This window comes from Capricornis sumatraensis, chromosome 6 (genome assembly GCF_032405125.1).
Source record: "Capricornis sumatraensis isolate serow.1 chromosome 6, serow.2, whole genome shotgun sequence".
NCBI classification, from domain to species: domain Eukaryota; kingdom Metazoa; phylum Chordata; class Mammalia; order Artiodactyla; family Bovidae; genus Capricornis; species Capricornis sumatraensis.
The window spans coordinates 121,540,772-121,568,214 of record NC_091074.1 but is presented as its reverse complement, the minus strand read 5'-3'; the positions used below and the strand labels follow the sequence as shown (position 1 = coordinate 121,568,214).

General features: G+C 46.3%; 1 protein-coding gene across 1 annotated transcript in view; it reads right to left on the bottom strand.

Annotated features, from left to right (window-relative positions):
- SH3YL1 (SH3 and SYLF domain containing 1) overlaps nt 1-27,443 on the bottom strand; it is a 65,846-nt gene that overhangs the window by 24,847 nt on the left and 13,556 nt on the right. The window contains exons 2-8 of the mRNA XM_068974197.1: nt 21,178-21,288; nt 17,860-17,973; nt 14,967-15,031; nt 7,031-7,143; nt 5,850-5,978; nt 2,024-2,192; nt 267-342 (exon numbers count right to left, since the gene is read on the bottom strand). Coding sequence (XP_068830298.1) covers nt 267-342; nt 2,024-2,192; nt 5,850-5,978; nt 7,031-7,143; nt 14,967-15,031; nt 17,860-17,973; nt 21,178-21,288 — 777 coding nt within the window. The remainder of the gene's footprint in view (nt 1-266; nt 343-2,023; nt 2,193-5,849; nt 5,979-7,030; nt 7,144-14,966; nt 15,032-17,859; nt 17,974-21,177; nt 21,289-27,443) is intronic.

Genomic DNA, 27,443 nt, shown 5'->3' with positions numbered 1-27,443 from the left:
AAAAAGAAGAGGAGGAGAGAGAAAACCTTTAAAGTCGAAACTCTGTCACAGGAAAAAGCATTTTCTGAGCGAGAATAAACATTTTCACAAATTACAGGAACGACAATCAGCCTCATGTGTTTAGAAGAGGCCAAGCATTTGTTTTTTTTCTCTTTAATATGCATCAGTTCTTCTATTGGACTCTAAAGCTGTAACTTTTGATTTCTTAATAGTATTTCATACCTACTTAATTATAACTGTATTTGAATTGCAAGAAAAACACTTACTTTGAGAGCCAGAACGCAGCTGTGCTTGTGCAGGTGATTGCTGTGGTCTTGATGATGGTTTCGGAGGCAATTTAGCCTGGGAAGAGCAGGAAAAATGCACGTGATTTTAAATCTGTTTTTTCTTAGGAGCATGTGATTCTTCCCCGCCCCCGCCCGTGCGTGTACATGCAAGTGCGAGGCCCTGCACTCGTTAGCAGAGCACACACACTGCTCTGGGCCACCCCTGGTTGAACTGGACAACAGGCAGGTGACCGCAGGGGCCACGCTTCTGCAGCTGGAAGCGTCCCTCCTCCCGGCCCCGCCACTGCGCAGGAGGAGCCCGCGATGGACCGAGCGGAGCTATGAACCCAGCGCAGAAGGCTCTCCACACATCAAGGCACCAGGCCGGCAGCGGTTATTAGTACTGTTAGTTAATATTATAAAGGTCTGATCTCGCAGAAAGGCAATGAAAGAAAACTGCATCTCTTCCTGGAATTTGTATAGATGATTGCCAAGGTTTCAGGACATTTTTCACAAGAACTGTACGCAAATGAAATTACAAGGGAGGTTTAGTAGGGTGTTTAGAACCGGATATGAAGGATGTGTGTGTTAGTCGCACAGTCCCTTCCGACTCTTTGTGACCCAAGGGACTGTGGCCCACCAGGCTCCTCCGTCCAAGGAAATGTCCGGGCGAGACTACTCGAGGGGCAGCCGTGCCCTCCTCCAGGGGGTCTTCCCTGGCTCAGGATGGAACCCAGGTGCACCGCACTGGAGGGGAAGCCGTGCCCTACTCCAGGGGGTCTTCCCTGGCTCAGGATGGAACCCAGGTGCACCGCACTGGAGGGGCAGCCGTGCCCTCCTCCAGGGGGTCTTCCCTGGCTCAGGATGGAACCCAGGCCCACCGCACTGGAGGGGCAGCCGTGCCTTCTTCCAGGGGGTCTTCCCTGGCTCAGGATGGAACCCAGGCCCACTGCACTGGAGGGGCAGCCGTGCCCTCCTCCAGGGGGTCTTCCCTGGCTCAGGATGGAACCCAGGTGCACCGCACTGGAGGGGCAGCCGTGCCTTCTTCCAGGGGGTCTTCCCTGGCTCAGGATGGAACCCAGGTGCACCGCACTGGAGGGTCAGCCGTGCCCTCCTCCAGGGGGTCTTCCCTGACTCAGGATGGAACCCAGGCCCACCGCACTGGAGGGGCAGCCGTGCCTTCTTCCAGGGGGTCTTCCCTGGCTCAGGATGGAACCCAGGCGCACCGCACTGGAGGGGCAGCCGTGCCCTCCTCCAGGGGGTCTTCCCTGGCTCAGGATGGAACCCAGGCGCACCGCACTGGAGGGGCAGCCGTGCCCTCCTCCAGGGGGTCTTCCCTGGCTCAGGATGGAACCCAGGCCCACCGCACTGGAGGGGCAGCCGTGCCCTCCTCCAGGGGGTCTTCCCTGGCTCAGGATGGAACCCAGGCGCACCGCACTGGAGGGGCAGCCGTGCCCTCCTCCAGGGGGTCTTCCCTGGCTCAGGATGGAACCCAGGCGCACCGCACTGGAGGGGCAGCCGTGCCCTCCTCCAGGGGGTCTTCCCTGGCTCAGGATGGAACCCAGGCCCACCGCACTGGAGGGGCAGCCGTGCCCTCCTCCAGGGGGTCTTCCCTGGCTCAGGATGGAACCCAGGCCCACCGCACTGCAGGCGGATTATGGACTGAGCCCCTTGAGGAGCTCACTACCAAAGGCAGAATCGTCTATATGAAGAAATCCTCTGCAGCTACTAAGGAAAATAGAGAAACCCAGCATCACCGAAGCCTTCTTCTGCTCCCGGGCGGCTCTTCTGGCGTTGACTCGCTGTCCTTCGCTTTCATACTTCTCAGTAAAGGAATCAAGAATTTCATAAAGGTCTTCTGCTTGAGCAGGCCGTGTGATATCGCCAAACAAAATGTCATAGGCTCGAATGTCTTGACAATAAAATCTAGCAGGAAACATATGAGAACGTTTATTTTGAAGACATAGATCTTTTCTGGAGGTAGATGAAGGACACACACCCAGGCGTGTCAGTGTGTCTCGCTCACCCACGGAACTTTACACAAACCACTCTTCAAACACTAACCACCCGCGTTAAGGCCCAACATTCATCCCTCTAAGCTCACCTCTAGAGGCAACTGCCGTTCAGTGGCCTGATATTTATGTCCTTTTCCCAACAATATAAAAGCACTTCACATACACATACATTTATACATAAAAACATATATATAACATTTATATATAAACATATATATACACAAGAATTAAACCCTTGTGCACATGTACCTACAAGCACATACATCTTTTACAGGCTTTTGCTTTATAAGTTTCTTATAAAAATGGTGCCAACCTACAGTTCCCTAAAATGTTTATTTGTAACAAAATTATGTAAGGATCTGCCTTACATGTTTGGAAGCCTTGCAGTTGATTTAAAAGTATATTTGTTTTAGTTTATCCAGGGATTAGGTGAACTTTAGTGGGAAAATCTTCCAAAGGCCTAGAATCACACATTTCTAAAAGCATTCTTAACTTAAATTTCTCAAATTAATAAAACCAGAAGTAAAAACCATTTCTCTTGACTTTACAAGGTAGAGAGTTCTGCAAGCCTTACTTTCCCCATCCCTCCCGTTTTCTGGTTGTTGAGGTCTGCACTGAACATCACTGAGTGAGTGTGGGGCTCCAGGTGGAAGAGCGCCACACACGTGGCCCCTGACTCCTCTCTGTCAGGTGTGAGCAGCAGGCGTTTGCCCACCACCAGCAGGCCCAGGTCCCTGACTCCTCTCTGTCAAGTGTGAGCAGCAGGCATTTGCCCACCACCAGCAGGCGTCTGTCCACCACCAGCAGGCGTCTGCCCGCCACCAGCAGGCGTCTGCCCGCCACCAGTAGGCGTCCGTCCGCCACCAGCAGGCGTCTGCCCGCCACCAGCAGGCCCAGGCCTGTCAGGGTCACTGTTGTGGGACTCCTGCCAGTTTCTGCAAGCAGTCCTCTCAGTCCTAGCTTCTGACCTTTTTCTGGGCAATTAGACACATTTTAGTGGAAATTTGGAAGCACAGTTTTGGGAACTATTAGCTAGATGCCAGGTTAAAGAGGAAGTTCCTTGTTCCCTGTTAGGATCCTCCAAATCTTTTACTTTTTTTAGCTCAAAATTGGTCTGTGAGTTGTGGAAGACAGACAAAGGCTGAGTGTAACAATAGGGAACCTCTTATAATGGTGGACACTGCGCCTTTATTATGTGGGTACAGAAGTGACTGTGGCTTCAGACCACGAATTTTAAGTCATTATAACTAGGTTCAAAAACATCTTTATTAATCAAAATAGGAACGATTACAATCAACACGTTTTCACCAACAAGAAATAAGTTTGCTTATTCCTGTCATGTAAAAATTCATGCTTCAGGATTCAATGAACTCTTGGAAAGCATTTTCTGCCTCCTGCTGGTTGTGGAAGAATTTTGCCTGCAGAAAGTTGTTGAGATGCTTGAAGAGTGGTAGTCAGTTGGTGAGAGATCAGGTGAATACGGTGGATGAAGTGAAACTGTGCAGCCCAACTTGCTCGCCTTTTGCAGTGTCGGCTGTGTGGCAGGTGGCAGGCGTTACCACACAGAAGAATTCGGCTTGTTCTGCTGACCAACGCCCGCTGCGGGCACTGCAGGTTTTGAAGCATCTCTTCAATTTGCTGAGCAGACTTCTCAGAGGTAATGGTTCCTCAGGATTAAGAAAGCTGTAGTGCATAAGAGCAGCAACAGGCCACCAAGCAGTGATCGTGATCTTTTTTGGTGCAAGGTTGGCTTTGGGAAGTGCTTTGGAGCTTCTTCTCAGTCCAACAACTGAGCTGGTCGTCACCAGTCGTCGAATAAAATCCTCCTTTCATCACACGCCACAATCCAATCAAGAAATGGTTCATTACTGTTGCTTAGAATAAGAGAAGACTACACTTCAAAACGATTTTCTTGATTTTTGGTCAGCTCATGAAGCACCCTGGAGAAGGCAATGGCAACCCACTCCAGTACTCTTGCCTGGAAAATCCCATGGACGGAGGGGCCGGGTAGGCTGGAGTCCATGGGGTCACGAAGAGTCGGACACGACTGAGCGACTTCACTTTTCACGCACTGGAGAAGGAAATGGCAACCCACTCCAGTGTTCTTCCCTGGAGAATCCCAGGGACGGTGGAGCCTGGTGAGCTGCTGTCTGTGGGGCTGCACAGAGTCAGACACGACTGAAGCAACTTAGGAGTAGGAGCAGCAGCAGCAGCACGAGGCACCCACTTATTGAGCTTTTTCTCCTTTCCCATTTGCTTCAGATGCAGAATGACTGTAGAACGGTCGACACTGAATTCTTTGCCAATTTGTCATGTGGTTATAAGAGGATTCGATTCAGCGATGGCTCCCAGTTGATTGTTGTCAACTTCTGATGGCCCACGACCACGCTCCTCATCTTCAAAGCTCTCGTGTCCTTGCAAAACTCCTTGAACCGCCGCTGCACTGCCGGTCCGTCAGCAGTTCCTGGGCCGAGTGCACTGTTGATGCTGCAAGTGGTCTCTGCTATTTCACGACCCACTTTGAAATTGAATAAAAAAATCATTTGAATTTGCTTTTTGTCTAAACATCATCTCCCTAATCTAAAATAAATATAAAATAAACAGCAAGTAATAAGTCATCAGCAAAAAACATAAAGTGAGAAACGAGCATTAAAATGAAGTAGAGCCACAATAAGAATGGATTCCAATATCAAATGACAAATTTCAACAACGTAAAACCGCTCCTACTTCCGCACCAACCTAATATGTTATGAGGATGGCTTCTTTCTTCCGTCTCATGAGCCAGCCTCTGCCAGCTTCTCCCTTTCCTTCTGTAGCCCCCACACCTCTCTCCGCCTTCGCAGAGCTGCGGAGAATCAGGGCCTCGCTCTGGATGAGGCTTTGGCTGAAGGCAATGTTGCGCTTGCTTTGGATCTTCGATCCAAACCACTGAAACCGTCTCCGAACCAGTGACGAGGCTGCTCGCTGTCTTATCGCTCATCCTTTCACTGGTGTGGCACTTGTCGCTTCCTTCGGGAACTTCTCCTTTGCAGTCACAGCTTGGCTGACTATTCGGCACCAGAGGCCTAGCTCTCGGCCTGTCTCAGCTTTGACGTGCCTTCCTCATTAAGCTCAGGCGTTTTCAGCTCTTGGTTTAAACTAAGAGATGTGCAGCTCTTCACTTGAACACTTAGAGGTCCTTGTTAATTTCAATGTATTGTATCGAAGGGAACAGGGAGGCCTGAGGAGAGGGACGGAGCCTCGGGGAGGGGCGGTCAGAACATAGACACGCTTACTGACCAGGTTCTCCCCTGACAGGGCGCAGGGCCTGATGTCCCAAACAATCACAGCTGTAACATCCAAGGCCACAGATCACAGATCACCGGAGCCGATGCAATAATGAAAAAGTTTGAAATCCTGTAGGAATTACCAAAACGTGACACAGAGACGCAAGGTGAGCAGGTGCTGCTGGAAGCTCGGTGCCAGCAGACGTGCCGTACGAAGGTGCTCTGTGCCCTCTTAAGAACCACATGAATCTACAAAGGCTCACTTTCTTCAAATCAATTAAAATTATTTGCCTTAGACTTACTTTCGGTTGGTTTCCTTCCTCTCAATCAAACAGCTGCCTTCTAAAGATATGCCGGCGAAGAGGCCTCTTGACTTGCAGTAAGTAAAGACGGCAGCTGAGCTTCTTAGGGAGACATTTCCTTCTAAATTCCTGCAAAACATTATCCCAGAACTGTGAGCATCTTCACCTAAAGGTGACTGTCTGAGCGGCACTAACTTCCAACCCAAAAGAAGGATCTCGCTCTATATACCTACTTCATTTTTATATTTTACTTCCTGCTGGCCTAAGCTAGGTGTGTTGGAGGTGGTTCAGAGGACAGAGTAGGCAAGACGGTTATAGGGCAAGGTGGCACACGGGAAGAACACAAGTTAAGCTGAGATTCTCTAACTTTGTCTTCTTTTACCAAAACAGGGAAGTGCTTCTCAAGAGTAAAAGACTGTGGTTCTGTTTACTGTGAGTATCTCCATAGAACTCAGAAACACTTTTAGATGATTTTACTAACTTCTACAAACAGTCTGAGTTAAAAATATTTAATTGTTCAATTAACTCAAGAATAGTTCTTCATTAATAGCGAAGGGGAATCCACAGCATTGTAAGCATCGCTCATGTAAAACACTTCCACTCCAATTTTTCACAATGTAGTTTGGAAAAATGCTTTTCTTTTTTTTTTCCTGATCAATGCTGCTCTTTCTCAGTTAATTAAAACTGACTTGACCAGGCTCCTTCAAAGCGTATATATAAGTTTTACGTTAATTCTGCATTGCTGAAAATTTAGTTTCCTTTTACATGTGTTAGTTTCAACTTTTCTCATTTTATTACACTGGCTGTGTTTTGTAAGTTTCTTATTTGTGAGCAACCTCAAACCCTCTCTGCATGTGTGTGTGCTCAGGCGTGTCCGACTCTTTGGAACCCGTGGGCTGAAGCCCGTCGGTCTCCTCTGTCCACAGGATTCCCAGGCAAGAATCCTGGAGTGGGGGACACCTCCTCCTTCAGGGGACCTTCCGCATCCAGGGACCTTGTCTCGCTGTCTCCTGCATTGGCAGGGGGATTCTTTACCACTGCTCCACCTGGGAAGATCCTCTGGGACACATGCAGGTCACAAATTTGTGTCACTCTAACTCAATTTTCTCTTAATGCAAAACAATATGGTTTTTAAAGTCTTTACAGTCCATAGCTGCTCAGAAAGGGTTTCGAGCACTCACCTTCCCAAGGGCCCGACGGCCACTGTGAGGTTCCCGCCAAGTGTTAGGTTACCACCTTTTGCAAAAGCTTCTACGGCTCTGTCATAGTTCAAAATTATCACCAAGTCCGATACCTGAAAAGCAGAGCCATGTATTTTAAAATAATCCCGCCCGTATATCACTTAAAATGTGTTTATCACAACTCAAACGTGCGATATGTCCTGCAGCGAGAATCTCGATGTGGGCAAAGAAAGAGCACGAAAGCAGAGTAGCGCTTTACTTTCAGCTGAGGACTTAGGCAGCCCCCGTCCCCCAGGTGAGGAGAGGGGCCGGGCGCCCGCCAGGGGTGCCGCTCCAGCTTCTCCACAGCCTCGTGGGTGAGGCCGGGTGGGCTGTCCTAGTGACCGGCTCACACTCAGGTAGGTGTGAAAGGTCAAAGGACTTTCTCAAACTAAACACTCGGCGAAGGCCGAGCCGGAGAACGGGAGTGAGGAGCAGGCCGGCAGGTCGGGGGTCCGGAGTCTGGATCCCACCCGTGCCCCCCCACCCCAACCCGCACAGACCTGCGCGGTGTCAGGAGGAAGACTTGTGGTCCTAGCTGTGCCTGTCACCACAGTTAGTCCTCCCAGCACAATAAAAGCGACGCTGGAGGGAGAACACGCCCAGGGGTGTATTCTCCAGACTCCTGGGCAGGGCCACCAGGAGGGCTGACAGGGTCCCAGGACCGTTGCAGGTACCTTTGGCCTTTTCATACTTAAAGTCCACAACAGGACCCACCCCTGAGCTACGTGCCCAGAAAACAGAAGGCAGGAGGGCGTAGCTGGATATCTGGGTGATAGCCCCACTCCTGCCCTTGCACACCGTGTGTGTGTGTTAGTCGCTCGGTCGTGTCCGACTCTTTGCGACCCCCTGGACTGTAGCCTGCCAGGTTCCTTCGTCCATGGGATTCTCCAGGCAAGAATGCTGGAGTGGGTTGCCATTTCCTTCTCGAGCACACTGCGTGACCGTGGGCAAACTGAGCAGTTCAGAGCCTCAGTCTCCTTCTCTGTAAGATGGGTATAACAGTAGTTCCCACATTTACAGGCACACGTACTCACACAGGCATGTGCACTGTTGGTGTTCAGCCACTAAACTGTGTGCGACTCTTGGCGACCACACAGACTGCAGCATGCTAGCCTCCCCCGTCCTTCACTGTCTCCCTGAGTTTGCTCAAGTTTATGTCCACTGAATCGGTGATGCTGTGTAACCACCTCATCCTCTGCCACCCCCTCCTCTTTGCCTTCAGTCTTTCCAGCATCAGAGTCATTTCCAGAGTCGGCTCTATTGCATGTGTGTATGTGCATGAACAGACACAGCTGTTTGAAAGATGAATTGAAATAATCTGTAAAGCCTGGCATAGTCACATCTCAACAAAATATGCAAAGGCCAAGCAGATTAATGCTTAAAAGATGAGTTCATTTACACTGCTCTTTACATCTTTCAAGTAGATGTCTTCATCGACAGAAGAATCCAATTATTATCCAATGTGATTGTACTTGGAAGGGCCTCGTAGAATTCCTGATACAGTTTAATTTGAATCACTTCATGAAAAAGTACACTCAGGTTCTGAAGGACAGACTTAATATGCCACCTAACTGACCCATGCAAAACATACCGCTGACTCATATCAATTGTTATTTTTACTTTATACAAGAACAGTTCTGAGGAGCATGGCGTTTAATGATATAGAATTATTTAGCACTTCTCATGCAAAGTTAAGCAATTTTGCCAATGATTGACCACCAAATTGTACATATTTTTTAAGAAAATATACATGGAATTACTTTGCATAGTGCTTAGTGCGTAGACACTGTCACTAAACCTCCAGTCATGACCCTGTAGGTGCTCCAGTTAGTACGGCCCTTTCTGCTTGGTGCGTCTTAGTAAAGTCAGGCACAGCTATGAGTCAGTGAAGAAAATAAATTAACCCTTTAAGTTCATGTCCAATCTCAATTCAGATCTCCTGGAATAAGAGTAAGATAACGCTGCGTTCTCCGGCGACACGACCAATTAGACAGAGAGCCAGGCCCAGAGCCACAGTCTGAAGAGCAGCCGCAGTGCCGATGGCTCTCTACTTCTTTCCGCAGCTTAGAGTGGAGAGCAGGGCGGATTTCCTGAAAGAGGGCGGGGGCAGTGGAGCACGTAAGCCGCATAAGACCGACAGGTGAGAATGTGACAAGGGCTTCTTAACAAGTTGGAATTAAGATACAGTTAGCTTGTAAATAAAACCAAAGTTTTATAATTAAATCCAATTCTTAAACAAGAATTTAAAAAGTCACACAGGAAAAGCTAGGGAAAAGTGTTCTCAGGGGCCACTGGCCACGGCTCCCCGACCCCCTGCCCCACACACCCTGCCCTCTGCCCTCTGCCCTCAGACATTTACCCACCGAGGACCCGAGTCCCCGACACTGCAGTCCTGTGGTGAAGCCAGGCATCCAGGCAACCTGCGGAGAAAGCCCAGGGCCCCGCCTGTGGTTCTGGTGAGACCTGCCCCCGCCTCCTCCACCCTCTGCAGAAGCTCAGACAGTCTTTTTTTCCATCTCTCCAGCCGTTCTGCTCAGAAGTCTGCCCCACTCCCCTGGAAAGCCTCCTCTTGTGGGTGACAAGCTTCACACTCTCACTCAGGGGCATCATCAGCCTCAACATCCAGGCCAAACTTGAGAGGCTCCCAGCGCCTCTCACTCCTCACACCAACAGATCCTCTCGTGCACAGCAACCTCTGATCTCTAACAGTAGCTTCTCAGCTTCAGCCTAGATCTAGCCTTTCTCATTATTAAAGTAAAAGAGTTCATCCAAATTCTCCTGGAAATGACTGAGCCGTTTTTCTCACGTTACAGTCTTGGGCGAAGCTGATCAGACTCGACGGCCCAGTGTGGATTCTGGCTTTTGGTAAACGACAAACAATGGGGTAATCTGTGGTGTCGGGGTTTTCAGAGCTTTGGCCTCTGCTATAATTGTCCTGGAAAGAAAATATTAGTAGCATTTAAACCAGCTCTTTGCATTATCTTTCCTGACTCCACTGACTTTTAAAACTTTTTTTGTTGTTGTTGTGTTTGGTGGGTTTGCATAAGTCATACAACTTTGGGATTCTCAGCAGCTGTCTCAAGTGGACCAGTGCCAGACTGTGTATTTAACTAATGTCCAAGCTGATAAAGGTCAACAAATCCTATCAAAACATGACAACCTATGAAGGACTTCATGGTCTTATCCCGGTCCAGATTCCAAAGCAGAGACTGATCTAGACTTCCTGGTGGTCAGGCCCACATTCCCACATGCATGGAAGGGGCCACCACCCACGGGAGGCAGCACGGAGGGCGGACACCCCCTGGGGCCCTGGGCTCAGGCCCACATTCCCACATGCATGGAAGGGGCCACCACCCGCAGGAGGCAGCACGGAGGGCGGACACCCCCTGGGGCCCTGGGCTCAGGCCCACATTCCCACATGCATGGAAGGGGCCACCACCTGTGGGAGGCAGCACGGAGGGCGGACACTCCCTGGGGCCCTGGGCTCAGGAGAGGGGTCTGGCCACAGGCAGGAGCAGCACCGGCTCCTCCAGCCCCGCACCCAGCACTCAGCTGCCCTCACACTGACAGGTGGTGAGAGCAGCCGTCCCCAGACACTGGCTGGGTCGCTTCTGTCCTAGGACTTGCCTCCTCTCCCTGTCATCAGACCATGGTGAGTTTACCAGGGACGACAGCCTTGCCCAGACGCTTCCCCTTCTCTGTCTGCTTCCCTGGGCCCCTTACAGTCCCCCCGAGAACACTTGCTCAGTAAATCACCTGTGCCCTGAGTCCCATCTCAGGCTCTGTCTCCAGGGGAACCAATCAGAGACAACCACACACCACCTCTGCATGTGGCTGAGTGTCTCTCAGCACTGAAATACCCTCAAAGAGGTAGGCACCCTGCCTACCTCACGCATGTCCTCAAATCCACAGTGTGTTACAGGGACGGCAGTTATAGGCCAGACCAGATGGGGCACCGGAAGCAGCCCTGGAACCAAGCACACAGGGCTCGACGTCTCTGAGCCTCCCTCTTCTTGCCTGTGAAAGGCGGCCAAGACAAGATATCTCGTGAGGGAACCAGCACCCAGGGTTGCAAACAACTCATAACTGTGTTTGGGGCCAGAGGCGTCCCTCTGAATAACCAGCCTGTCGCTCTCTGACTGTCTCCACCGGAGGGGTCACATAACTCAGTTATCTACACAATGACATCCTTCATGACTATGGTATGGAAATGATTCTGTAAGAAGATATGTGAGCGTTTTATGAGACTATTAACTATTATTGCTAACTATTCCACTCTAAAACAGAATGGCAGATCATTAAAGTAGTCAACAAATATTTGATAGTCTGAACCTCTGACACCAGTGCTCTAAAGAAACAGACTTACTCTGTGTGTCTACTTGTGGGTGATACTTGGTCAATCTAAGGACACAGGTACGAAGGCCTCACAATTCAGATAAGGGCCAGACAAGAAGCTCTCCAGGCTGGAGCTTGTGTCAAGCCCTCTGTCTCATTAACAGCACGTGTCTGGTGAAAGAAGAGCACTAGACAGAAGACCAGGAAGCCCAGGGGGCTGCAGAGCCTGGGGCGTGGGCCTTCAGCACCCACTGGCCACGGCTCTGCTATGTTTCACCGGGACCAGAGCTGGGCTAACAAGAGTGTCCAGCAGCAGGAGGTCTGTGGGCTCGTGGCCAACAACCCACCAGCTTCCTCACTCATCCTGGTCCAGGGGTGCGCCCAGAAGGGAAACACACTTCTGTCCAGGTCTGAGATGCTTCCTGGGGGGACCAGCTTGGCCTCTTCCTAGCAGTGAAAAGCAACTGATGACCCTAACCTTACAGCTGTGCTTGGGGAAGCAAAGTGAGGTCATATTCAAGAGGCACAAACTCCTAGGACAGTCTGATCTCTACTTGAAGTGGATATTTTTCAAAGTTAATATGTATTTTCCACGTACAGTATTTAAATAGAATTCTAGAGTTAATTTCTATACAGACACAAGGCTAGGTTGTGTTCAAAGTTTCCACAGTTCAGTCACTCAGTCGTGTCCATCTCTTTGCGACCCCATGGACTGCAGCACAAAAGGCTTCCCTGTCCATCACCAACTCCTGGAGCTTGCTCAAACTCATGTCCATCGAGTCGGTGATATCATCCAACCATCTCATCCTCTGTTGTCCCCTTCTCTTCCTGCCCTCAGTCTTTCCCAGCATCAGGGTCTTTTCAAATGAGTCAGTTCTTCCCATCAGGTGGCCAAAGTATTAGAGCTTCAGCTTCAGCATCAGTCCTTCCAATGAATATTCAGGACTGATTTCCTTTAGGATTGACTGGTTTGATCTCCTTGCAGTCTAAGGGACTCTCAACACCACAGTTCAAAAGCATCAATTCTTCAGTGCTCAGCTTTCTTTATAGTCCAGCTCTGATATCCATACATGACTACTGGAAAAACCATAGCTTTGACTAGATGAACCTTTGTCTCTGCTTTTTGGTCATAACTTTTCTTCCAAGGAGCAAGTGTCTTTTAATGTCATGGCTGCAGTCACCATCTGCAGTGATTTTGGAGCTCAAGAAAATAAAGTCTGACACTGTTTCCATTGTTTTCCCATCTATTTGCCATGAAGTGATGGGACCAGATGCCATGATCTTCGTTTTCTGAATGTTAAGTTTTAAGCCAACTTTTTCACTCTCCACTTTCACTTTCATCAAGAGGCTCTTTAGTTCTTCTTCACTCTCTGCCATAACGATGGTACCATCTGCATATCTGAGGTTACTGGCATTTCTCTCGGCAATCTTGATTCCAGTTTGTGCTTCATCCAGCCTGACATTTCACATGATGTACTCTGCATATAAGTTAAATAAGCAGGATGACAATATACAGTTTTGATGTACTCATTTCCCAATTTGGAGCCAGTTTGTTGTTCTATGTCCAGCTCTAACTGTTTCTTCTTGACCTGCATACAGATTTCTCAGTAAGCAGGTCAAGTGGTCTGGTATTCCCATCTCTTTAAGAATTTTTCACAGTTTGTTGTGATGCACACAGTCAAAGGCTTTGGCATCATCGATAAAGCAGAAGTAGATTTTTTTAGGAACTCTCTTACTTTTTCAATGATCCTATGGATGTTGGCAATTTGATCTCTGGTTCCTCTATACAGTCAATGGAATTCTCCAGGCCAGAATACTGGAGTGGGTAGCCATCCCCTTCTCCAGGGGATCTTCCCAACCTAGGGGTTGAAGCCAGGTCTCCTGCATTACAGGCAGATTCTTTACCATCTGAGCCGCCAGGGAAGCCCCAAATTTCCCAAAGATGGAAAATATAAGTAAATGTTATTTGAGATGGAGCCCCAAAATCTGGGGTCAGAGGGCAGTGACAACAGGGACATGTGGGTGCAGTGCCAGGAGGTGTGAGCAGGGTGCACAACAGATGCTGAAAACACGCTTTGCATACGAGCGCCATGGTGCTGAAGGCTACAATCTCACTGTAAGTAAGGGCCTCCCTGATGGCTCAGACGGTGAAGTGTCTGCCTGCAATGCTGGAGACCTGGGTTCACTGAATACACAGCAAAAAAGCAGCTGTCATAGCAAATCTGAAATACACTCCTCTTTTTATGATACAGATTCATGCAGCAGCAAGTAAAGGTCAAATAAAAATGAAAAAAAAAAACAGTAGTGGAAATAATTCCTCGTGTGTGAGTTCTAAGTCGCTTCAGTCGTGTTCGACACTTTGGGACTCCATGGACTATAGCCTGCCAGGCTCCCCTGTCCACGGGATTCTCCAGGCAAGAATGCTGGAGTAGACTGTCATTTCCTTCTTCAGGAGACCTTCCTGACCCAGGGACTGAATCCACGTCTCTTATGTCTAACCAGTACTGGCAGGCAGGTTCTTTACCACCAGCACCACCTGGGAAGCCCAAGGTCATTTTAAACTATGGCAAAAGAGCAAATTCATAAAAGCAGAGCTTAGGAAGAAATTGGCTGTAATTTGAGAAGAATTCGGGAACATTAGATTTGATTTACCAATCACTAGCAGTAAAACACGGAGAAGGCAATGGCACCCCACTCCAGTACTCTTGTCTGGAAAATCCCACGGATGGAGGAGCCTGGAAGGCTGCAGTCCATGGGGTCGCTGAGGGTCAGACACGACTGAGCGACTTCCCTTTCACTTTTCACTTTCATGCGTTGGAGAAGGAGATGGCAGCCCACTCCAGTGTTCTTGCCTGGAGGATCCCAGGGACGGGGGAGCCTGGTGGGCTGCCGTCTATGGGGTCGCACAGAGACAGACACGACGGAAGCGGCTCAGCAGCAGCAGCAGCAGGGAGACAGCGGATGAAAGATCAGCGCCATGCAGATGCTCGCTGTTGGAGGCCTCTGAAAAGGCGTGCGTGCTGGCGCGATTTCTAGTCCACTTGATGGAAACCATAACGAGAGCAAAGTTACAAAACGAAATAATACAAAGACAATTTGTACTTTAAAAATTTGAAGTAATTTGAACATTAGTAGTAACACAAACTGGATTTTGCCACAAATGATGATACATAACATTAAGCTGTTTGCCCCCACGACTGCTGTCAGAAGCCAGAAGCTGCCAATTAGATTTTGTCAGATCTGAGAATAACTGCTCTTCAGATGTGCTAGAGATGGGAACACGTGAGATGGCAAATGGAGGGAACTCTGCAGCCAAGGAAAGAAAGAGAGACAGATGATAAACGTTAGGAAAGAAAGAGAGACAGATGAAAAACGTTAGGAAAGAAAGAGAGACAGATGAAAAACGTTACACAGTTTAGGCCGAGACTCAAGAAAGTAAAGGGGAACAATTTCCACAGGTGGTGAAACAAGAACAGGAGGAAATCTCAAATCTCTCACCTTTCACGTATCAGCTGCTTCCAGAGAATAAGTCAACTGTACATACACGTCACTCACTCACCTCTATTCCTAGTTCAAATCCGCCACCAAGCCCAGCTATCCCGATGGCTGAAGGCGCAGACCATTCTAATAGAAACAAACAAGCAATTACTCTAACAATAAAACTCCTCGGCATATAAATATAGAGAGGAAAGATGCTAAAATGTGAATGAATGGTGTTTATTTTTAAAATAATGAGACTTTAGCATTTTTGCCTGTTTTTAAATGTTCTTTAATAAACATATAATTTTTTAAGTTAAAAATGTTTAAAAGGTGTTAGATATGTATTATGGGAGAAGGCAATGGCACCCCACTCGGGTACTCTTGCCTAGAAAATCCCACGGACAGAGAAGCCTGGTAGGTTGCAGTCCATGGGGTCATGAAGAGTCGGACACAACTGAGCGACTTCACTTTCACTTTTCACTTTCATGCATTGGAGAAGGAAATGGCAACCCACTCCAGTGTTCTTGCCTGAAGAATCCCAGGGACGGGGGAGCCTGGTGGGCTGCCATCTATGGGGTCGCACAGAGACGGACACGAATGTTTAAAAGGTGTTAGATATGTATTATGAGCTTCATAGACTTACAAGTCTATGTTTTCCAATCTTTCCCTATAAATATGCATAATACCAAACTACTGAATTCTCACTGATTAACTATGCATAGCATTTGATAATTTCATCATTATTTATAATGTTTTGCAAAATAATTGAGCTGGAATTCTAGTCTTTAGTTGGAACTTTATCACAGATATGAGAGCAAAAGGATTCAAAATAATCACTTCTAATGGTAACATAATACTAAACTGTTTCTATTATAAGTCTCTGAGGGCAAAATCCTGTTTTGACACCCTTGGTGCCTAGTAGAAGCACAAGAAACAGATAATCAATTCAAGCTGATTAAAATTCTAACAAGATACATATCCTGACATTTGGAAGCTAAGTAAAACCACTCCATTTGCCATGATACGGTACATTTCAGGACTATCTGTGCATATTTCCTGATGTAGACACAATTATGTTAAACAAGTCTAGAGAAAAGTAACTGGGGGATGGGGTGGTCTTGATGAGTACTTCAGGAAGATATGCGCTGGCGTCCCTAGCCTAGCTTCCCTTGCTGTCATGTATCCTGGATGACAGGCTGGTGCCTGAATGCATCCAGAACTCATCTGTCTGTGCTTAGGGGGGGTTGACTCTGTAAATTAATGTCTCGTAACCCCAAAGTTGTTTTCCACTTCCTCTGTTAGGGACTGTCCCTGTTTAAAGACCACCCACCTGGCCAGAATGCGGGGATTCGCTTGCCCCACCAGCTGGTTTTTGAAATACTCTCTGCAGAGTGACCACCAGATAGTTGGGAAGATGAGAGAGAGAAACTTGGGTACTTAAACCAGTGGGTGGGTCCCCCTGAGGTTCTGAGAGGAGCCCCAGGGTGGATAGCTCCTCCTCTTTCCTGACAGGCACCTGTCCACCACAGCGCTGACCTGCAGGGCAAGATGGGGGGCTTCTTGCAAACCTGGAGCCTAAGAGTGCACTCAATTTGAATGTGCCTACTTGCCTGGTTGTACTGCTGAAAACCTGCCTAGGATAATTTGGGTAACGCGTCTTCTCTTGAGAAAAAGAGAATTTTGTCATTTAGGTTTCATAGCCAAGTCTGGAGCTATGAAATCTGAAGTACAAACTCAGAGGCCAACTCTCATTTACTGTGGGGACACTTCACAGGGGACAGTAAATCCCACTAACACACGTTCCAGAGCTGTGCACCCCACAAATGCCCAGATTTATCTACTGCAAGTGGATGGCCCATGTTCTCTCGGCAGAAAATTAAATTATTGGCACTAAAAAGAGCTATTAGCAGAAGTGAAGTGAAAGTCGCTCAGTTGTGTCCGACTCTTTGCGACCCCATGGACTATATGGTCCATGGAATTCTCCAGGGCAGCATACTAGAGTGGGTAACCTTTCCCTTCTCCAGGGGATCTTCCCAACCCAGGGATCAAACCCAGGCCTCCCGCATTGCAGGCGGATTCTTTACCAGCTGAGCCACAAGGGAAGCCCGACACATTAACACAGTAACAGAAAAAAATGTGTTCAATTATATAACTGAACAGCTAATGTTCAATTCATATAAAAAGGCTTTTAGATGTTATGACACGCCTGGTGGTGGTTTAGTCGCTAAATCGTGTCTGACTCTTGCGGCCCCATGGACTAGAGCCTGCCAAGTTTCTCTGTCTATGGGATTCTCCAGGCAAGAATACTGGAGTTGCCATTTGCTTCTCCAGGGCGTCTTCCCAACCCAGGAATCGAACCCTGGTCCCCTGCATCGCAGGCAGATTCTTTACCAACTGAGTCGCGAAGGAAGCCCCTTACACATACCTACACACATTTCAAATGTGATAAATGTTGGCTCTTGAGAGTCAAGGCAAATGCATTTTGACGTCATGTCTGAAAAATCAGGTATTAGATTTCATACAAGAAAGTAAAGCCAAATTATACTGATCTTGATATGATTCTGCCCTGGGGATGGATATTCTTTAAAATGTTTCCGTTTTTAAGGTCTCCTACAGGAAAAATGGGGGGAAAGCTTACAAACGGTCTTTCACCTTAGCTTCCATAAAACAGAAGAAAACAGCACCCTGAAGCTGAGGAATAAGAATGCGTATTTGACAAGAGAAATATAATGACAACGTTTAGTATCTGCTCCGCGGCAGGACGAGAAAACACGGAAAGGCGGGGGCGCACCTTCCGGGGTTCCGGGAGGCCCCCGGCGGGCAGCTGCCGGAGAGCACCCGGGGGGCCGCCCACCCGAGGCGGGGCCGCGGGGCCGGAAAGCCCGCCTCCCGCCCTGGGACGCGGCTCACGGCTGAAGCGGGGAACCCAGGCGGGGGCTCTCGCTCCCCCGCCTTTAGAGCCACTGACTTACTTCCATCCGGAAGGCGCGCCAGCACGATCCCGCTGCCTCCTCTCGCCGTGACCAGAAAGCCAGCCTTTATCACCGACAGGATCGCGAGGCCCTTGGCTTTGGCGATGACGTGCGCTGCAAAAGAGGAGGGCAGTGTGCACCCCAACGGGCCAGCCCGGGGCACGGAGCTGTGCCTGCGGGACCCGACGGGCCAGCCCGGGGCACGGAGCTGTGCCTGCGGGACCCGGGTCTCCCTGGTCCTAGTGGCACAGGTAACTGGGGAGAATCCACCCCAGGAGAGCCTGAAGCCTTTGGTGGCCCTAACCCGACAGGAGAGGTGCTCAGAAAGTCTGCAACGGCCACAAGAAATGAGAGCCTGGGATGAGACTATGCTGATGTCTAGTAGAAGGACAAATAATTTGATATTTCAATTAATTTAGAACATAATGTATAATTTTCTAATTTATTCAAAGAAATTAAGATCTACAGAGTATTAAGGTCTACGGTGACTGATACACAGTGTGTGGCAGTGTGAGCTTACAGCCACATCACTGGGCTCACCTGCTCTAATAATATGAAAACCTGGATTCAAAACCAGAAAAATTTAATGATTCTGCCATTTAAAAAAGGTTTTTAACTTTATAAAATGATTTGATAAGTATTTGAATAACACATAACTACCAAAGCACTGAAAATATAATTCCATTTACAAAATATCGGTTTATTCACATTTCAGGGAAGTTCATTCTGTAAAAGGAAGGTTATTAACATAGGTCCCACTAAACACAGTGTCTCACTATTCAGTGGATTTATTTACACAATAGTACATCTTTCAAATAACAAAGGAAGCCTTAAGACTGAAATTATTCTTGGAACCCAATTCTACTTTTAAAGTAGTTTAGTTTATCATCATTTTAGTCATATATAATTTTGAAGAAGTCAAACCAAATAGTGTACTCAAATACACAAAAAAGACTTTGTATGTATCCTTAGGAGACACTAAATTTTGAATATAATTATGCATACCATTTCAAAATTTAATAACAGACCCTCAGAGATGATTGAACCAAAGGCACAAGGAGGGGGACACGCAGATTGTCTCTGCAGCTGCTGATACTGAAGCAAGGGTTAGAAGGAATGCTGTTCAGAGGGCGGCCTGCTAAGGGTGCCTGAGTTCCAGTTCCAACGGGTGTAACAAGGTAATGATAACGGGTAGTTTCACTACACGTCGGGAGCCTGGTTTATGCGGCACATGCCGGCAGAACATCCTCAGCACCTCACAGGCCGCTCTCGGCGCTTCTACAACGGGTGGAACAAGGTAGTGATAACGGGCAGTTTCATTACACGCCAGGAGCCTTGTTTATGCGGCACATGCCGGCAGAAATCCTCAGCACCTCACAGGCCGCTCTCGGCGCTTCTACAGTGAGCACTGCCTCTGTTCAGAAACATTAAATAGAACAAAGGTAGATTTCTTTAATGAACACAATTCAAATGTCAGGTGTGTTTTTAATATCTTATCCACCCAAGTTCAGAGACAGTAAACTACCCATAACCACTAAATAATTGTCCACTTAGCTCTTCATCTGTGACTAAGATGCATCAATGGCAAATCGACTCTAAAGTCAGCCTCGCATCTCAGAGCCCTGACACCGGAAAGCTGCGGACGCACGGCCACGGAGGTCTAAAGGTCTGGGCATTCTGTTTTAAGACGCCTTGAGACTTCATCTCCTGCTTCGTAACAGAGCTCCCGGGTTTCAGTGTAAACAGAGCGCCCCGCCCTCCGCGTCCCACGGATAGGCAAGGCTTGGTCCCCAGGCAGCTGGGCCGGCCTGCCCTCCACCCCCACCCCTCCACTCGCAGTCTGTACACCCCGGAAGCAAGCTCTTCTTAAGGCGCCTACGTAAACAGATTTTCATTTTCTGAGTGACAGCCAGTGAAAGGGAGTTGGGTGGCCTTTAACTGGAGGAAGAAAAAGCAAGACAGAATTCTGCTGGACAAAATCCTTGAGAAATAATCCATACCCAGATAATTTTTATGGTAGGAAATACACTTTATCTGTAAGTTGGGCTAGCCTGATATGTAGCTGATATATATCCCAGATATTTTTATGGTAGGAAACGCGCTTTATCTGTAAGTTGGGCTAGCCTGAGATGCAGCTGACATATATCCCAGATATTTTTATGGTAGGAAACGCGCTTTATCTGTAAGTCGGGCTAGCCTGAGATGCAGCTGACATATATCCCAGATATTTTTATGGTAGGAAACACGCTCTATCTGCAAGTCAGGCTAGCCTGACATGCAGCTGATAAATACCAAGAGATGTCTTCTGCCTCCTGCTTCAGAACAGAGCTAAGAAAACTCAGGTTTCCTGGTGGAATTTCCTTCGAGTCCTGTGCGGTGCTTCTCAAACTTTCACAGGCACGTGCCTCACCGGAGACCTTGTGATTACACAGACTATGATTCCTTAGGTCTAAGAGCCTGAGGTCCTACAGTTCTAACAAGCTCCCAGGTGATGCCCAAATGTTGTCCAGTCTGCACTTTGAGTATCAATGCTCTAAAAAGCCCTGTTTTCTTAAGATGAGAGGAGTGGCTAGGCCAAAATAAGCGCAATTATTATTATTATAACAACAACAAATTTTTAATTTTTAAAAACATTCAAAGACCTGTTAAATAACTTCAGAAAATCTAGCTTAAGAAATTAAACTCCTTTCTTTAAAGAAGGATGAAAGTCCTGCACTAAAAGGGAAATTTGCCTGCCCAAGCTTGTTTGCATACGAGTCTCTTAGCATCAGGTAAGTATTTTCTGAAACACCTTTTAGAAACAATGGGTAGTAGTAATAAAGAGACAGTGGTTCCCAAAGGCTTGCCTCTGGACCAGGTCTGGTGTGGCCCGCCTGACTACCGGAGTATCACGGAGTCTGATTCAGCAGGTCTGGGGGAGCTTAGGAACTGAGGTTTCGGACCCCGGGAATACAAATTTCTGGTTGTACTGAAAATCACTGATTAGTCTTCTTAAACCACTGTAAGGTATAACTATCTTATCTAGAAACACAAATTTAAAATTTGTTTATGAGTTAGCTAGTGAGTTTGCAAAGTCCTAAGAAACTGAGGACAAGACCTGTGAGTTTGAGCAAGTGGCGCTGGCAAAGGACACAGGATACTCACAAAAGGAGAAAGGAGCAGGAAGGCAGGTGGGAGAGGGGGCCGCCCAGAGCCCGGCGGGGAAGCCGGGCCCAGAGCAGAGGGGTGGTCTGAGGACCTGGGTGCAGTCAAGGGTGGAGAAGATAATTTGGGAAGCAGAGCAAATGTAGAAGTGGAAAGTACTTATATTACACCTACCAGGGATGATCTTATCAGGTCCATTTCTGGAAGTTATTTCTGTGAATTCTCTTAGAATTTTAGCAGCCTTTTTTGCTTCAGATTTCAAATTGGAAGGTATAGGGTTGTTCACTAAAAGATTAAAAAAGTGATTTTAATAAAAAAAAAACTACAAAATAGAAGTTTGTTATAATTTCATTTTTGTCATACACAATTAAGCATTAACAAACTGTATCCTACCAGACAAAGGAAACAAATTGAAAATCCTTACTTGGTGATCATTTCATCTCTATTTTCCTAATAAATTAAATTCACTCTGAGATTGAGAAACCTTAAACTCTCAAAAATCTTAAATTTAAAATCACGGTGATCTAAAGGATCTTAAAAGGATTTAGCAACTTAACAGCAACCGTCTGGAAGGAACTCAGGCTGAGGTGGGTTCTCTCCCCTGCTGCAGCTTCCAGCAGAAAAGCGGGAAGTCGTGGCCTTCATCTCAGTTTTCCCTCCCCTCAGGAGCCCTAGATCCGTGTGCTGGCATTCAGTATAAAAACATGCTCTAAACATTTCCCCCAGTTTCTGTTTACACAAATGCAATTCCAACACCAGCTTCTTCATTTGAAGCTCTCAGTGCACTTTTAATTTGTTCTTTTATGATGAATAATATTAATATCCTTCCATTTCCGTCAAATCTTTTTTTAAAAATATTTCTTGTCTATTTAGGGAGGGTATTTCTCTGTTTCTTATTGATTTATATATTAAAGGAATTAATCTTTTTTCTAGAATACAAGTTACATTGATTTCCTCTTTGTCATTTGTCTTTTCAATTTTCTTATGATAGTTTTTCTACTTTTTAAAAAATGAAATCAAGTTCATATCCTCTTTTAAGTCTAACAAGTATTTTTTTTTACTAAATAAAGTAGTCCTCAAATTCATTTGGAAAAATAAGCAAGAAAGACTAGAAGAAAATGTGTGAAACAGGAAAAATAAGGGTGAAAACCTCCATCTAACATATTATAAAGCCTCAATAAGTTACCTCCTGGTGATACAAATATGGACAGAAAAATCAGTTTTACAAAATAGAAAATTCAAAAATTGGCCCAAATGTATAAGTGAATTTAATATGTGATGAATACTGCATCTCAAATAAATGTGGAAAGTTGTCTTGCACAATAAACAGTCGTCCTTTGGGGGAAAAAAATCATCCGCAGTGTCACACTACATGAACTCCAAATCTATCAATGATTCAAAATGCCAAAAGTCAGACCATACAAGAACCAGAAATTATGGGAGAATTACTTTTCAAATTCATAGTGTAAAAGGCCCATGAGTTTTGAGACGAAAAGTTTAAAAAAAACAAATAGAAATTATGGCATAAGGCATAAGTGCGTTGTAAAAATAACAGAAAAAGTATAGGTATGCAAATACTGAAGAAAAAAAGACACTCCGACTCCTGATATTCACCAGTACTGCTGTCTGCATTTAGCGTGTGCTTCAGTTGGTTCCTGTTGTTAAACAAGTAGATTATTTCATTTTTAGCTTTTATTGATACCACTGTTGGATAGTAATTATCTTGAGAGAATCTTAGGAGTTGGAATTAATGACTTAAAAAAATTTTTTTAGGCTTTTTTCCATTATCGTCATCTTCTAAAAACACTCTCCAACCTTAGACCCACCAAGTGTCACCACGAGACGTGTACTGTCCCCAGGGGAGCGGCAGAGGCGAGGTGGGCGCGTCAGAACAGGGCGGCGAGCTTGTGTCTGAGCTCATCCACCGCCAGCCAGTGCCTCACTTGTTTCACCTTGCTCTCATATCTTCTGTTGGTGCTCTTTGCCTATTTTTCTGGTCCTATACTCATTTCTCTATAATTCTAGTCATGTCGCAAGTTTCCATCTCAGCTTCTTGTTTTTTACACTTTTATGTATAGTTTCTTAGTATTTGTTTTCATTTGTGTGGCAGTATCTCTCTGGGCTTTCTACCATTATCATCTTTCTATTATTGTGACTAGAAGTCTTATTTTAAGAAAAAAGTTATACAAGTATTATTTCAGATTTTCTTTCAGAGCTTTTATTTTACATTAAATATTTGACATACTTCAAACTTGTGTTTGTATAGGATGTGAAGTTAGAACCTAGTATTTTAAACATATATGACACAATTTATTGAATAAACCACAGCACTTAATTAACAATGCTACATTCACAAGAAGAGCAAGAAAGGAATATTCATATAAACATATATACTCATATATTTAAAAATATATGACAGAGATGACACAGTAGATTAATAAATTGTTCTGGGACAACTCTGGATCATTCAAAGGAAAACAAAATAAAATTAGATTACAACACCACATCATACAAAAAATTCAATGTAACTGAAGGCCTAAATATTAAAAGCATAACTTTGTACTTTTAGAATAAAAAGAATAGGGAATATCTTTATGATCTGAGGATGGAGGAATGGTATAAACAAGGCACAAAATAAAGGGAAACTACAGCTATATTCAACTACATTAAAATGTAAAAAGTTGTATATCAACATACATTTAAAAATAAGAATAGAAGCCACAGACTGGAATATATTTGTCATAAGTATAAATGACAGAGATTTAGAACTCATAATATATATAGATATTTTACTTAAAACACATAAATTTAAATGTATTTGCATTTATTATGACTGATATAATTTATGGGTGATTTATTATAATTACAAATCATTGAATTTTTCAATTTGTATCTCTACCATATCCTTAGAATTTTTTCCTTTGTTATTTAAAGTTCTTCGTGTAGACTTTTTAAAGTCCATCTTTGGTTCCGCACATTTTGCTTCTTCAATTTTTCCTTTAAAAAAAAAAATTCATTGGCGTATAGTTGATTTCCAGCACTGTGTTAGGTTCTTCAGTGCAGAAGAATCGCTCACACACACAGTCATTGCTTTCTCACCGCTCTTTTCCCATACAGGCCGTCACGGCACCTTAATCCGAGCTCCCTGAGCCACACAGTGGGCTCTTATCATCTAGCTTATGCACAGTCACGTGTGGACGCCAGCCCCAATCTCCCAATTTATCCCTCCCTACCCCGTAAGTTCCGTAAGCGTGAGATTGTTTCCTATGTCTGTAACTCTATTCCACATATAAGTGGTATCATATGATATTTGTGTTTGTCTGACTTACTTCACTCAGTGTGACAATCTCCAGGTCCAGCTATGTTGCAGCAAATGACATTGTTTCATTCCTTTTCATGGCTGAGTAATATTCCACTGTATATATGTACTACATCAAGAATATATAAAGATCTTTTAATATCAAAAAATATGAAATTACTACAGAAAATTAGGCAAAATATTCAACTACTAATCCACAGAAGAGACCACCATGGCCAGTAAATACATGGAAAGTGGATCGAACTCCTAAGAGACCAGGGACGTGAAAGCCAGGCCATAATGCATTATCCTCTCTCGTCCTCTAGGTGGGCAGCAGTGAACAAAGCCTGCCAGCGCGCGTGTGCAGGCCGGGCAGGGGCACAGAGGGAAGCCTGTGGCCCGCTGGTGGGTCCTGAGGAAGGGCAGCTGCTGTGGGAGCTCTCTAAGGACAGCAGAGATGACCCACCAATTCCACGCCTGGATGCGCTCACAGAGACGCTGGTGGCTGGGCGGGACGGTGGCCCCAAATTCATGTCCACCAGGTCTCATTTGGAAAGGGGTCTTGATTGGAAAAAGGGCCTTTGCAGATGTAACTAAGTCACTCCAGACTCCCCAGGCGGTCCCTAAGCACAGGATGACTATCCTTAAGGAGACAGAAAGTGTGAGACCTGGAGAGAAGGGGAGGCTGCACTGTGCGGCCGCCAGCCTGGAGCCCGCGGGCTGGGGAGGAGGCGGGCCTTCTGGAGACGTGGGGCCCTCCAGGTGCAGCCGCTGACTCCCCACAGGAGGACTCCCCCGTGGGAGACAACCTGCCTGTTGCTGGGAGCCAACCAGTTCCTGGTAGCTCGTCGTGCAGCCCAAGAAACCAGCACTGCATGTGTGAGAAGGTTCCCTGCGGCAATGCTTTCAATAGCAAAATAAGAGCAGCACACAAAACGAAGCATTTTCAAAGCAGGAGACCAATTCCGCTCAAGAGGAGGATGGCTATACCTAGGCTGGTACAGTATTACAACTGTATTCTATACTGAACTTCAAATAAACCAGGCTTGCATGTATCAACATGGCAAAATATGAATATTGAGAGGAAAAGCAGGCTACATAAAGATATATAGGGTAGCACACACTTATGTAAATGTTTATATAAATATTTATATATAAAAGTAAAGTATAATGATGCTTGCTGTGGGGTGTGGGGAAGGCTCATATAGGAAGCTTGCTGGAGGCTTGTACTGTGGATAGTAAGTCATGGAGGTAAACTGTTACTCTCAATAGTCCTTTGTATGTTGTATGTATGAATATTACATAACAAAGACTTCTCAGTGTAAGTTGAATATTGTACGATTAAATACTTAATGTAGTAGTGTAAATGCATGACTCCAGCTATTTAAAAATGTGTATTATGAATAATTACTCCATACATTATCTTCTGCTTAAAATGTGACCTCTCACAATGAACATGTCTTGTACGAAGAGGTGTAGAAAAGTGAAAATATATCCTTACATTTTACACAAACAAGAGTACAGACAGCCTCCCCTCCCCAGGCATGTTTTGACACACACACACACACACACACACACAATTCACAGGACAGGGATTTGGTGAGTAGCTACACACTGAATGTTCAATTATTAGTATATGCATCTGTGTATCATTGCCAACCCTTAAATTTTAACTTTAGGAACTGATGTACAGTCGCTCTTCCTTCCCCAGTCGTGTATTTAAAATCACACTGTCCCACTTTGCTGATGGGACCAAGATACTGAGGGGCTGAAATTCTCAGTGCTCTGCCGTCACTCTCAGCGGTGGCTATAAAGCACAAAGACGCACGCAGACAAATTCTCAGAAGCACATAATTTTCAAGTAGGGAAGGAATCTTAAAACACCCACTTAAAAGTCTGTCAATGTTCTAGTGACTTTTAAACATTTCCTATTATCAGTGCTTTGGTTAAACAATCTGGATTTAAAAGGTCTTAGAAAAAATATATCCTAGAAAAATTCCAAAGGAACGTATTTCTGTAGACATTTGGGCCCTTAAAGTGCATTTTATAGAAGGAGCTGTTAGTCGTGACTTGATTAATGTGTTACTTTGCTTCAGTTGTGTCTGACCCTTTGTGACCCTAGGGACTGGAGCCCGCCAGGCTCCTCTGTCCATGGGATTCTCCAGGAAGGAGCCCTGGAGCGGGTTGCCACTTCCTCCTCCACGGGACCTTCCCCACCCAGGGGTGGAGCCCTCGATTCTCTCGTCTCCTGCGCTGGCAGGCGGGTTCTTGGCCACCAGTGCCACCAGTAGCAGGCTAAAGACACACAACTGCTTTTGATATTCCGCAGTGATCAAGAGAAAGTGCATATGCTGGGGGCATTCCCAAGTTTTCAACACAGTGCTGACCCCGTGAACAGACTCTCAAAACGGCAGCCAGAGTGAAGACGCGATGGAAGCCAGCCCCACTTGCCGTGATCAGGACGAGGGAGGGAGGAGCTGAGCCCGCAGGAGTCAGCAGGGCACACGGGACACGAGGGGAAAACTGACGAGAGCACCCCAGTCTGCACACTGCGCCCGACTAGGCGGGCCTCTGTTCTCTTACGCAGCCTTGCTCCTATCAGCTGCACGCCGGGTGAGTCGCGCGGCTGGGCAGGAGTTCCCACCCACAAGCGTGCTCGTTGCCGTCCTCCGTCCTCCGGAGCGGCTGCTCAGACGGCGGGGCAGCGTGTTTCCCCACCCTCTCCTTCACTGGCTGCGGGGAGCTGCCCATGACCTGGGGCATGAGGGGGAAATAACTCTTATCGTGGCAAGAAATCGCGATTTGTGGGCTCGCTGCGGCTGAAAGTCGTCATCTCTCCGTGGCATCTGGTACAGAATATGGAAAAGTATCTGCAATTTTTATTTTCTAACTTAGAACTAGACTTGACTTGTTTTATACGCATTCTAATCACTCGGTTGGTTTGGGGAGGTAAATACAACGTGCACATGTTAATGTCTTCCTCTCTGATTCTATAGCTTTTCTAATAGACTATCTGCAAGTCCTTCCTCAAGAAAGCAAAGGTGTGGTTTTCGCCTTTTCATTAAATGTTAAAATGGATGAAAAGATGGTCTTGGCTGCACCTGGAAACAGCCTCACGTCAGAGGGCCCTCCCTGTGCTCTC